At 40.0% G+C, this 13,522-nt stretch overlaps 1 protein-coding gene across 1 annotated transcript in view; it reads right to left on the bottom strand.

The window, feature by feature from the left end:
• SKA2 (spindle and kinetochore associated complex subunit 2) overlaps positions 1–13,134 on the bottom strand; it is a 38,298-nt gene extending 25,164 nt beyond the window's left edge. The window contains exon 1 of the mRNA XM_028109291.2: positions 13,066–13,134. Coding sequence (XP_027965092.1) covers positions 13,066–13,098 — 33 coding nt within the window. The 5' untranslated portion in view covers positions 13,099–13,134. The remainder of the gene's footprint in view (positions 1–13,065) is intronic.
• Positions 13,135–13,522: the final 388 nt, after the last annotated feature.

Raw genomic sequence — 13,522 nt, forward strand, 5'->3', positions numbered from 1 at the left:
TATCTGGTCATAAACAGAAAATTTTTTAGTCACATGGTAGGAAATTTGCTGACCAATTACTAGTGTCAAAAATTCATTAGCGTCTGATTAAGGGAGCAAACTGATGCTAAAAAATTTCATTCACAGCCCTCCTCAGTTACAAATTTGCCTCTTAAAGCCTAGTTAACAGTGAGGTTGCTCTTTAATTAACTTTAGCTACCTATCTTATTTTTAGGAGCATTAGAATATTTAAAATAAAACTAGTGAATTTTTTAGAGTGGGGAGGGAAAGAGGGAGACAGAGAATCTTAAGCAGGCTCCATGCTCAGTGCTGAGCCCAGCATGGCACTTGACCTCATGACCCTGTCATGACCTGAGCCATCAAGAGTCAGAAGCTTAACCAACTGAGCGCCACCCAGGTGCCCCAAAACTAGTGAATTTTTTAAACCCAAGACATTCATATTTCAGAAGCCAGTTTTCTTCTAAATCAGTAATAAGAATAAATGGAAACTTTTATGCCCATCTTATGAATGATAAATAAAATATGCAATTTAGCTGGGAAAAGTCCATTGAAATCAACATTAAAGCCCCCCAGACAGCCAAATTACATTCTGCCAATTGGACATCCTTGGAAACAGACTGGGACTGTAAAGAAGATACTATATAAACAGGAAAAGGAATAGTTTAGGAAATAATTTTGAATTTTAGAGTATGCTACATATTGCATAAACATATAATATTCGGTCTGTTATACTAGTTTTCATTATAATCATCAGCTTAACGCTTTATACCACTCAACTATTTGGCAGCAAGGAGAAAAGAACTACAGACTAACTTAAAAATACTTCCTTTTTTTTTTTAAAGATTTTATTTATTTATTTGACAGAGATGCAGCAAGAGAGGGAACACAAGCATGGGGAGTGGGAGAGGGAGAAGCAGGCTTCCCAGGGAGCAGGGAGCCCGATGGGGGGGCTGGATCCCAGGATCCTGGGATCATGACCTGAGCTGAAGGCAGATGTTTAATGACTGAGCCACCCAGGCACCCCCAAAATACTTCTTCTTTACAAACCTATAGATTCTTACTGGAACAATAATGCTCCCTTTCAAAAGAACCAGTGCTCTAAAAAAGCAAACACATCCTCATGTGAGCAAGTTTGCCTCAACAGCATCAAACCACAGAAAATGAAGAAATATGGCAGTCTTGTCTATGATGAGAGAAGTTGGTAGAGGTGCATTCTAGACTCAGTAGCTTAGAAACACATTTTCCATAGAAACACTGTTTTAAGGGAGAACCGGGCATATTAATACTTCCAGATCTAGGTTAGCAATATTATCAACCAAAGAAAACTAATACTTAATGAACACACCCCTTTCTTTACATTCCCCTCTCTCCGATGCAGATTTAGAAACACCTTTATCTACTCTCATTTTATTTTGTTCATGGCTCTAGCTTACCATTTCATTTATTATATTATAATCATTTGTCTGCTTGATAGTGTCACCACTTGATTTCAAATGTTTTGCTGGCAAGAGCCCTGTCTTCCTTTTTATATCCCCTAGTTTTCTTTTTTAAAGATTTTATTTATTTATTTATTTGAGAGCTAGCGAGAGAGAGAGATTGAGAGAACAAATGGGGGCAGAGACAGAGGGAGAAGCAGACTCCCTGCAGAGCAGGGAGCCTGACATGGGACTCGATCCCAGGACCCTGGGATCATGACCTGAGCTGAAGGCAGTCACTTAACCAACTGAGCCACCCAGGCGCCCTATCCCCTAGTTTTTAATATACAGCCTAATGCTCAATGACAAAAAAGAATAGATGAAAGAACATTCATTCCTTTGAAGAACAATCTGGGAACCCAACCACCCTCTAAAGCCTGTCTTAAGAAATATTTAAAAAAAAAAAAAAGAAAGTTCCCAACAAGTTGAGGACCACCCCAAACGTATACACAATCACAACTGTTTTTTGTGTATTTCTACTGGAGGGCTGAACTATTATCTAGCCTCTTCCAGATAGAACACATGTCAATGCATGTCTGGAACAGATAAGCAATAATATGCACAAGCACCAGGTTGCACATGTTATTGCCAGCAAAAGCAACATCAAAGCAGAAGAAAGTGAGAAGCTTCAAGTTCATCAGTTCCTAATCTGCAGGTATTTATGAAACAATTATTAGAGTAGTACACATAAGCAAGCCCCTGCCTGTAAAAGATTGGTTTTATCAGTTGAATGTAGTCTAACTTTTTAAAGCTTTCAGGATCCTAGATTATTTACACTAATTGTGCTATGGACACATAATGGACTACAGGGAGAGATTTTCATAATATACTGAACAAATTTGGTTTAGAAAAAATAGGGGCGCCTGGGTGGTCCAGTCAGTTAAGCATCCCACTTTTTTTTTTCTTAAAGATTTTATTTATTTGAGAGAGAGAGAATGAAAGACAGAGAGCACAAGAGGAAAGAGGGTCAGAGGGAGAAGCAGACTCCCTGCTGAGCAGGGAGCCTGACATGGGACTCGATCCCGGGACTTCAGGATCATGACCTGAGCCGAAGGCAGTCCCTTAACCAACTGAGCCACCCAGGCGCCCAAGCATCCCACTCTTGGTTTTGGCTCCAGTCATGATCTCGGCACCTTGGGATGGAGCCCCACATCAGGCTCGGCACACAGCACAGAGTCTACTTGAGACTCTCTCTCCCTCTCCCTCTGCCCCTCCCCACCGTGCTCTCTCTTTCTCTAAAATAAATAAATAAATCTTAAAAAAAAAAAGGAAAAATAGTTAAAGATACACCTGCAAAAAAATCTAAAATATACAACATAGACATAATACTCATAGAATTGTAGGGATTTTTCTCATGTCTTCTAATTAAATTACATGTATAATTAAGCAAAACTTTTTTTTTAAAGATTTTTTATTTATTTATTTGAGAGAGATAATGAGAGAGAGAGCGAGCACATGAGAGGAGGGAGGGTTAGAGGGAGAAGCAGACTCCCTGCTGAGCAGGGAGCCCGATGCAGGACTTGATCCTGGAACTGCAGGATCATGACCTGAGCGGAAGGCAGTCGCTTAACCAACTGAGCCACCCAGGCGCCCCTAAAGCAAAACTTTTTTAAGTGTAAGTGCATTCTGTACTAAGTCACTCTTCACTTAAAGGTCATTGGGTTTGCGGCACCTGGCTGGCTCAGTCAGTGGGGCATGTGATTTTTGATCTCAGGGCTGTAGGTTCAAGCTCCACGTTGGGTACAGAGATTACTTAAAAATAAAATCTATATTAAAAAAATTTTTAAGGGGTGCCTGGTGGCTCAGTCATTAAGTGTCTGCCTTTGGCTCAGGTCATGATCCTAAGGTCCTGGGATTGAGCCCCACATCAAGCTCCCTGCTCAGCGGGAAGCCTGCTTCTCCCTCTCCCACTCCCCTTGTGTTCCCTCCCTCTGTCGAATAAATAAATTAAAAAAAAAAAAATCTTAAAAAAAATTTTTTTTAAAAAGGTCATTGGGGTTAATGATCTTATTACTTAATTTCAAGTACTTTCAACCTCTGAATAGCAGATATTCTTCTTTTTAAGATTATATTATTAAGATTTATTTATTTGAGAGAGAGAGAGAGAGAGAGAGCACGAGTGGGAGGGTCAGAGGGAGAGGGAGAGAGAAACCCAAGCCAACTTCAGGCTAAGGATGGAGCCCAATGCAGGGCTCAATCTCATGACCCTAAGATCATGACCTGATAGGAAACCAAGAGTTGGACACTTAACCCAGGTGCCCCTGAATAGCAGATATTCTTTTTTTTTTTTTTAAAGATTTTATTTATTCATTTGCGAGAGAGACAGAGAACAAGCAAGGCTCGGAGAGGCAGAGGGAGAGGGAGAAGCAGACTCCCCGCCGAGCAAGGAGCCCGATGCGGGACTCGATCCCAGGACCCCAGGACCACGACCCGAGCCGAAGGCAGACACTTAACCATCTGAGCCATCCAGGCGCCCTGAATAGCAGATATTCTTAATACTGGGCCCAGGAAACCATGGGGGCAAAGGTGTACAAATCCCTACTTACTAGTTAGCAAGTTAATGTATCTCTATACATTTTTCTGATGAGTTGGAGCTCCTCTAAAGATTCATGGCATAAGGGAAAAAAAAAGATTAAAAACCATCACAAGAGAAATGTACATTCTGTCTTAGTGTCAATGACAAGGTATCAAAGATTACCAAATAAACTTAACATCTGTACTCCTAGATGGAGCAGGGGGAAAAATGGAAAGTACAGTAAGTACCAAGAGATAGTCTGCTTTTTTGTCATTCAAAAAAAGTGTGATTGCTTTTGAAACCCAAATGCTAAGCATATTACTGGGTACAAAAAAGGCAGATACTTTCCTCTCGTTTATTTATTTATTTATTTATTTCCTCTAGTACTAGCCCGCCCTAGTAACATTTACTGAAAGGAAGTAAGAAGTACTGTCATTTACAATTAGGCAGATTGAGTGGGGAAAGGAGGCATTTATAAAAGTTATACAACTCATATTTCCTAACAAAAATAAATTGTTCTAAAAAGTTAAATGTATTTTACAATCACTGTCACTACATGAAAATCTTAGCAAAAACTGAGATTATTTCCTCATTTATAAAATGAGAAAAACACTGAATCAAAGAATCAAGGATTGACTTATACAAACTTTTAAAATGTTATGTACTGGGCGCCTGGGTGTCTCAGTTGGTTAAGCGACTGCCTTCGGCTCAGGTCATGATCCTGGAGTCCCGGGATCGAGTCCCACATCGGGCTCCCTGCTCAGCAGGGAATCTGCTTCTCCCTCTGACCCTCTTCCCTCTCATGCTCTCTTGCTACCATTCTCTCTCTCAAATGAATAAATAAAATCTTAAAAAAAAAAATAAAATGTTATGTACTGAGACAAATCAGAAGTATAATCTTTTAAAGTCTAATTGAGAATAAATTTTATTTATCAGAGATATTCTCAATATTGAAACTTTGTATTATATTTGGGTAACAAAGGTAAGATATTTTTTATTTGTTTCAAAACTTTTACTTTGCTCCAAGGAAGAAAATTCCCCACTTGGTTTTAAATGAATTCATATATATGGTCTTTCATACCCTACTGTTGAAACTGAAGATGTGTTCACATCAAAATACAATTCAAGGCAGAAGAAACCTTCCCTCTCCTCACCATCTGGTACATTTTTTTATTCTTATTTTCTTGTATATAATCTTTTACCCAGAAAACTTAATGGTTCTACAAGCTCTGGGATAGAAAGAAAATTCGATGATATATCTAAAAGGAAATATATTACACTGTTATCAATTCACTTTTTTTTTAAAGTAGGCTCCACGCCCAACGTGGGCCTTGTACTCATGACCCTGGGATCAACAGTCACATGCTATACTGATTGAGCCGGGCAGGTACCCCCCAATTCACTTCTTTAGAGAAAACAAATGAGGTCCTCAAATTAAGCAGTTTTCTTCCCTCAGTCCCTCACCATGTAATGTCTTACCTGATTAAAAAACACAAAATCCTACCCAGTGCTTGGAATGCCCACTAGAGAATGGTAGGAAATTAAAAGCCAAAGAAGAGAAAAACAACCACACTTTAGGCCAAGAGAACTAACTCAGATTTTATAAATAAAATTTGGGAATAAAATGGTTTTCTCATAAGCAGTCATGTTCTTCATTCCCTACCAAATGATGTCCTTGAGTCCATGCCTAATATCTCACATATCTTTCTTCCCCCCGGTATCCATTCTCCTGGCTTTTAAGGACATTTGTTTAACAAATAGCTTACTTTTTTCCTAAAATCTCTGAAATTTATTTAGAATACATGTTATGGGGTTCCTGCGTGGCTCAGGTCATGATCCCAGGGTCCTAAGATCAAGCCCTGCATCAGGGTCCCTGCTCAGCGGGAAGCCTGCTTCTCCCTCTCCCATTCCCCCTGCTTGTGGATCCCTCTTTCACTGTGTCTCTCCCTGTCAAATAAATAAATAAAATATTTTTAAAAAAATAGAATACATCTTGTAACAGTTCTTGCTCTAATTTTAAGATATAGAGCAGTAGTAGAAATCACACTAAGCTGGTTATGAAAAATTTATAAACAAGACCTATACACTGAAAACTACAAAACACTGTTGAAAGAAATTTTAAAGACCTAATAAGTAGAGAGATAACATTCAAGCATCAGAAAACTCATTACTGTTAAACTATCAATTCTCCCTAAATTGTTCTCTCGATTCAACATGATCCCAACCAAAATCCCAGAAACCTTTTTTTTGTAGAAATTGACCAAAAAAAAAGAAAGAAAGAAAAGAAAGTTTATTTGGAAATGCAAAATAATTTAAAAGTTTTAGAAAACAAGAGCAAAGTTTGAGGCCTTACACTTGATAATTTCAAGACTTACTATACAGAGACAAACCATGAGAGACTTAACTATAGGAAACAACCTGAGGGATGCTGGAGTGGTCGTGGGTGGGGGGATGGGGTAACTGGGTGATGGGCATTAAGGAGGGCACTTCACATAATGGACACTGGGTGTTATATTCAACTGATGAATCACTAAAATCTACCTCTGAAACAAAAAACAACAACAAAAGACTTATTATAAGGCTACAGCAACCATGACAGTATGATACGACATAACTGAACAAAACAGAGTTCAAAAATAAATAGACTGGGGTGCCTGGGTGACTCAGTCAGTTCAGTGACCAACTCTTGATTTCGGCCCAGGTCATGATCTCAGGGTTGTCAGCGCAGAGTGTGCTTGAGATTCTCTCTCTCCCTCTCCCTCTGCCCCTCACCACGGCTCACATGCATGCTCTCTCTCAAATAAATAAATAAAATCTTTAAATAAATAAACCAGCCCATACATACATGTTCAACTGATTTGTTACAAAGGAGCTAAGGGTAATTCAACAGGGATATGAGTCTTTTCAACAAATGGTACCAGAACAGAGGAATATCCATACGCAAAACAAATAAAAGACCTTCTACTCTCACTTTATACCACATACAAAAATTAACTCTAAATGGACAGAGATCTAAACGCAAAATCTGGGGCGCCTGGGTGGCTCAGTCGGTTAGGGGCCCAACTCTTGGTTTCAGCTCAGGTCAGGATCTAGGGGTTCTGGGATCAAGATCCATGTCAGGCTCCACACTCAGCAGGGTGTTGCTTCCCCTCTCCCTTTGCCTCTCCCCCTACTCATGCACACTCTCCCTCTCTAAAACAAATAAATCTTTAAAAAATAAATATAAAAACTAAAACATAAATCTTCTAGAAGAAAACATTTGTGACCTTGAGTTAGGCAAAGATTTCTGAGATAGAACAAAAAGAGCATAATTCATAGCAGAACAGATGTATAAATTGAACATCAAAATTTTTTATGTGAAAGGGCAAATAACAGAAAAAATTAAAGGACTCTTGTAATAGTTAAAAAGACAAACATCTTGGAGGTGCCTGGGTGGCTCTGTCAGTTAAGGGGCTGCCTTTGGCTCAGTTCATGATCCCAGGGTCCTGGGATGGAGCCCCACCTCGGGCTCCCTGTTCATTGGGGAGCCTGCTTCTGCCCCTCCCCCCTGCTCATGCACCGGCACGCTCTCTCTTTCTTTCTTGATTAAATAAATAAAATCTTTAAAAAAGAAGACAAATATCTCAATTTGAAAATAGGCAAAAGATTTCAACAGATATTCACTAAGGAAGATATTCCAACTGCAAATAAGCACATGAAAAGATATTCAATATCATTAGCCATTAAAGAAATGCAAATTCAAACTATAAGCAGATACCACTATACAATTATTAGAATAACTAAAATGAAGAAGACTGACATGGTTGAATGACTCGGTTTTGGCTCAGGTCATGATCTCATGGGTCATGGAATTGAGCCCCACATCGGGCTCTGTGCTCCGTGTGGAGTCTGCTTGGGATTCTCTCTCTCCCTCTCCCTCTGCCCCTCCCACTGGTGCTCACTCTCTAAAATAAATAAGTAAATCTTAAAAAAAAAAAGAAGAAGAAGACTGACAATATCAAGATACCAAATGTTGGTAAGGATGTGGACAAACTGGAACCCTAAATCATAGCTTTGGTAAATATTTCAGTGGTTTTTTTTATGAGATGAAGCACATATTTTTATCATGCTACTCAAGGGAAACAAAAACATTATGTCCAAAGACTTACACTACAATGTTTATAACATCTTTATTCATAATAAGCAAAACCTGGAAACAACCCAAAGTTCACAATCTGATAAATGGATAGTTTGTAATAGTCTATACCAATGAAATACTACTCAGCAATAAAAATGGTCCAACTACTAATATGTACAACGCAGATGACTCTCAAAAGCATTGTGCTAAGTGCAAGAAGTCAGGCACAAAAAACTGCAAGCTATAAATGATTCCATTTATGTGAACTTCTAGAAATGGCAAAACTAGAGACCAATGATTGTCAGGGAGCTTGGTAGGAGGAGGCTGACTGCAAAGGGCCATAAGGGAACATTAGGTAATAGAAATGTTCTAAACCATGTCTGTGGTAGTGGTTACATGACTGTCCATATTTGTCAAAACTCTTCAAACTGTACAACTAAAATTGTTAAGTTTTACTGTATGCAAGTTATATCTCAAAACTGATTACCAAAAAAGTAATGGATTCATACTTTATTCTATTTCATTATTACAAAAAAGAACTTTAAAACAAGTACTCTTAAGTTTGAAATTCAAGCATAAACTACATAGCACACAAAATTAACACCAATTAAGATTTGGAGCAAGTTATCATGAAATATACAGCAGAGATTGTTTTCATCACTTACTAATTCACCTTAAAACTCAAAGAAAACCCAAGAGATGCCAGAACCTATCCAAATCTGTTACAGAAAAAAGAAAAATACAACTACTCATTTAAACAAGTCATAACAACTTCAGCTATTAAAAATGTTATCTCAATGTGTTTCATAGTGCATTAATTACGATAGTGAGTTTTTTTTCAAATTATGACTTCCTAAAACATATACTTAGGGTAATAAAATTATACACTTTTCAGCAACAAAGATTGTGGTAAATTACAGATACTGAAGAAAGATGTAAGGCAAGAATCAAAGTTCTGGTGTGCATTCTGCTTTCAGATGCTTTGACAATACTATTGCACTGCTAGCTGTAAAGTACAGTAGTGCAATAAAGTCAGAGCATTCGTTAGCAGAAATTGGTAGGAAAGGAACACAAAAGCATCTTGCATCAGTTGAAGCTTCAGTATGAAAAGAATTTAAAGAAGGGTTGCCATTTTGGACAGAAGACATCCAAAACCTAAGAACATGTATATCAATGTTAAAAAGAACTGAACTTAAATGTCAAAATAATAGTTTTCTGGGGCGCCTGGGTGGCTCAGTCGGTTGAGCGTCTGCCTTCGGCTCAGGTCATGATCCCAGGGTCCTGGGATCGAGCCCCGCATCGGGCTCCTTGCTCCGTGGGAAGCCTGCTTCTCCCTCTCCCACCCCTGCTGCTTGTGTTCCTTCTCTCTGTGTCTCTCTCTGTCAAATAAATAAATAAAATCTTAAAAAAAAAAGAATATTGGAGTAAACAAATGAAAAAGTAAAGTAAAGAAAGTAAAATAAGTTTCCCAATCTCTAAATACCCAATCTATCTTTCTGGAATCTAAACTACACTAAACTTGATCCCAGGGTCCTGGGATTGAGCCCCACACCCCACATCCCACATCAGGCTCCCTGCTCGGCGGGGAGCATGCTTCTCCCTCTCCCTCTGCCTGCTGCTCCCCCTGCTTGTGCTCTCTCTGTCAAATAAATAAATAACATCTTTTAAAAAATAAAATAAACTACACTAAACTCTAAAAAGCTCTTAACCGTCTTATGGCTTGTTATCTCAAAAGCTTACAGATTCCCAGGGAATTAATGTGTCCTAAACAAGACCCTACCTAAGGGAATACTATGGAAAGGGACTTTAAAATTTAAGTTAACCCCTAAAGATCCTGAACATAGGAGGAAATCATCTCCATCTCCTTCAAATGTACAAACATCAAGGAGGAAATAATAATGGTACAGGAGGAGGTTCTGAGATTTAGTATGCAGGTTTTCTTGGATTCAAGCCAATTATCATTATCTTACCCTTTGAACTAGTAAGAAACCATTTAAAAGTCAGATGTAAACCCAGAAATAGAAATAGTATCATAGTATCACACTGTACTTTTGTGCACAATCACTAGTGGTACCCCAAAAGAACACCAGACAAATACCACTCAACCAGTAAGTGAAAGGGAAAAAGTTAGAGAACAAAGATTACCCTACAATGAGCTTATTCCCCTATTAATAATGTTGATTGATGCAAAAATACTTTCCATTATTTTCACGAAACTTTCTTTAAATAGTCTAGGTCAGCTATTTAGATTCAACCACCTAAAAAATAAACTCAAATTCAGGACAGCTGGAACATGAGTGACCTGACCCAATCCTAAGGCCACATAACTCAGGTATTAGAATACTTCAACTCTGCTAGCCAAGGATCAGGTTTTAAAGACAGGTACTTCAGAGACAAATGTTTAATTTTCTGAATTTGAAGTTAATTCAAACAAGAAAAATATGAAATATTTAAATAAGAGGACCAGTCTGTCTGCAAAGTGAGAATAAGTATTTTCTTTACAAAGTTAAATAGTATGCATTCTCTTTCACTTATTAAATTTTCAACATTAGTTCCTCAACAAATCCTTTATTCAAGTAATGTAGAACCAAAACTCAGAGGATTGTATAGGAAATCATTTCTTTCCAATCTTAGAAATTAAACCAGTTCATAGACAAAACATTTTAAAGCACATGGCAAATCTGAAGATGAGATACACCATCCTTCACTATCCAATCAATAGAAAGCAGTAATAACAAAACTATAATAGTTCAAATACAGTTTTTAAACCCTGATGATTGTGGAAACAAACTAATAACTTGAAGGGGAGGGAGGAGGCTGCAAGTAATTACCTGCAGGTAATTTAAGAAGACCTGCTTTCTTCTCTTCATCTCTCACAAAGAATTTTTTAAAACTACCCCATCATTCAAACACCTAAAAGTTTAAGAGTCTGGCTACCTCACAATTTTCTAAAACCTTTCCTCAAGATGTATACTTGATCATTTTCTTCTTAAATTAAAATGTGTTCAATCTTGGGCGCCTGGGTGGCTCAGCTGGTTGGGCGACTGCCTTCGGCTCAGGTCATGGTCCTGGAGTCCCGGGATCGAGTCCCACATCGGGCTCCCTGCTCAGCGGGGGGTCTGCTTCTCCCTCTGACCCTCCCCCCTCTCATGTGCGCTCTCTCTCTCATTCTCTCTCTCTCAAATAAATAAAATCTTTTTTTAAAAAAAGTGTTCAATCTTTAAAAAAAAAATCCTGTGAGAATATTGACTCACATGCAAAGTCCAAAAAAGGCTTAATTGGTACCTCAAAAGTAAACAGCCAACTTGAGTGGAGAGAAGAACTGTTAAAAGCAGTTTAGCATCTTAAAATTAGGCAGAAATATCCATCCAGAGGGAGGAATTCAGAATGGGGAAAAGGGGAAGACAGTGGTAAACATCTATGCCTGTTGACAGAATCAAACTAGGATACTTGACATGTTTTGAGTTCTTCTGTTTGTTTAAGACCATTAATGATAAAAATAACAAAACTCTGATCTAGAAGTTCATGATTACAAGTTTGGAAAACAACAAAAAATTCTTCCTTCTTCACTACCATCCCACCCCAGCCCCATGCCATTCCCCACACACTCCCACAAAGAAAATTAAAACTCAAAATGGTTAGAATCAACTGAAAGCCTTCAAGTCAAATGTATATGAGAGGCACTATAATTCATTAATACATCAGAAGAAAATAATAAGATATATCAAGCTCTCACATTTTCTAGAGGTGGGAATGAGGATGAGTGTGGTACTCAGTTTCTTCCAGGATCACAAGTGCTGATGTTGAAGTGACCCAAGGTTCAGCTTGGACAGAGCAGCACTGGCACAAATGATACCTAAGTTGTAAAGCCAGAGTATGGTAGGGGGAGGACGGCGGACTGCGATAGAAAAGAAAGATTTGGGCTTTTTTACTTAATTTTGTTATTTCTCTTTAACAAAAAACCGACAGGAGTTCAGTGATGGGCGCGTCCTCCAAACTCCTCATTTTTAAAGAAAGCCAGCTCAATTCACACAAGGTAATGCAGGGGGCAAAGGACTGAAGACAGACAAGGAGAACTAAGAAGAAAAAAGCGCGGGCGACCAGGCTGGTAGTCTAAGAATGGGAGGAAGGGAATAAAGACAAGTGAGGGGACGATCCATAGAAGAAAATTAGAACAGCGCTTCAGCTTGGCGCCCTCGAGCAGGCCAAGCAGCAGCGGGGGTCCTTTCCGATGATTCGCCCCTGCCCCCTACTTTCATAAATGAATGAAATTCGGCAACGCAAGAGCAGGGTGCCTTCCATATTCCAATTCCTCCCGTGCGCCAAGAAAGGAGCTCGAGGTTCAGGTCCCCATCGCTCACACCTCTCCCCCACCCAAGGACTTGCCACCTCCAAGCCAAACAGAAATTGGCCTTGGGGCTTCCTTGGCCGCTAGGAAGTTCTGCACGCAAGTCAAAACCTTTCTCAGACTTTCTCAGCCCGCCTTGGATAACGTGAACCGCTCTGCCGTAATGGGATTTCTCTCCGCCCCCCTCGGTTTATTCCCCACCCCACCCTCCATCCCCCTTTCTTGGAGTGTGAACAACCTCTCCCATTCTAGGGGCGTTTAGGGATCATTCCAGTCACGTCTTTTGGGGGGAAATGCATAGAACGCTGTCTTCAGGAGCCACAGCTCCCTGAGGGGCGGAAAGGTCAGGGCAAGGAACAAGGAATTCCAAAGGCCCGGCTCCCTCGGCATCTCCCGCCATTTCCCTCACGAGTTTCCCGGATGTAACCCCTTCCCCCGCGGCGGTTAAGAGACCAGGCGGCGGCGACTCCCTTTGATACAAGAGGAGGGAACTCGAATATGGTCCAGCTTCTGCCGCCCAGGGTTTCCGGCGACCCAAAATTGCATCCCACCTTGGAGGCCATCCGAGAGAAAGAAACTACCCAGTAGATCTCCTTCACTTTACACTCACCATCAGTTCCAGCTTATCGACCTCCGCCTCCATGTTGAATAGTTGACATTCCTCAGACCGCGGCGGTGCTTAAGCCGCAAACCGTACTAGCACTGAGGGTCCCTATTGGACAGCTGTCACTCAACGTCTCACACTCATTGGTTCCTCAGCTTCACTGGCGCCCGCCCATTGGCGACTGGGTAACGCCCCTCCACATGAAACACTTTCTCTAGTTGGGCAAAGACACAAAACGCTGCAGGAGGATTGGCTGCTGTGCACTTTTTTTTTTCCATTGGCTGCACCCTCATCTCTACTTTCAATTTCATAGTTAGGGCTCCGCAGAGAGGAGCTTGCGATTGGTACAATCGGAAGAAGAGCCAACCAATTACACAAAAGCTTCCACAAACAGCATAGGGGACGTGACACACCTTCTTCGGTCTCCTGCTTCCCCTCCCCTTCGCTCCCGCCTTCCACTTAT

The sequence above is a fragment of the Eumetopias jubatus genome, unplaced genomic scaffold (genome assembly GCF_037043125.1).
Source record: "Eumetopias jubatus isolate StellerSeaLion01/CBP00866 unplaced genomic scaffold, mEumJub1_p1.0 scaffold_10, whole genome shotgun sequence".
Lineage (NCBI taxonomy): Eukaryota > Metazoa > Chordata > Mammalia > Carnivora > Otariidae > Eumetopias > Eumetopias jubatus.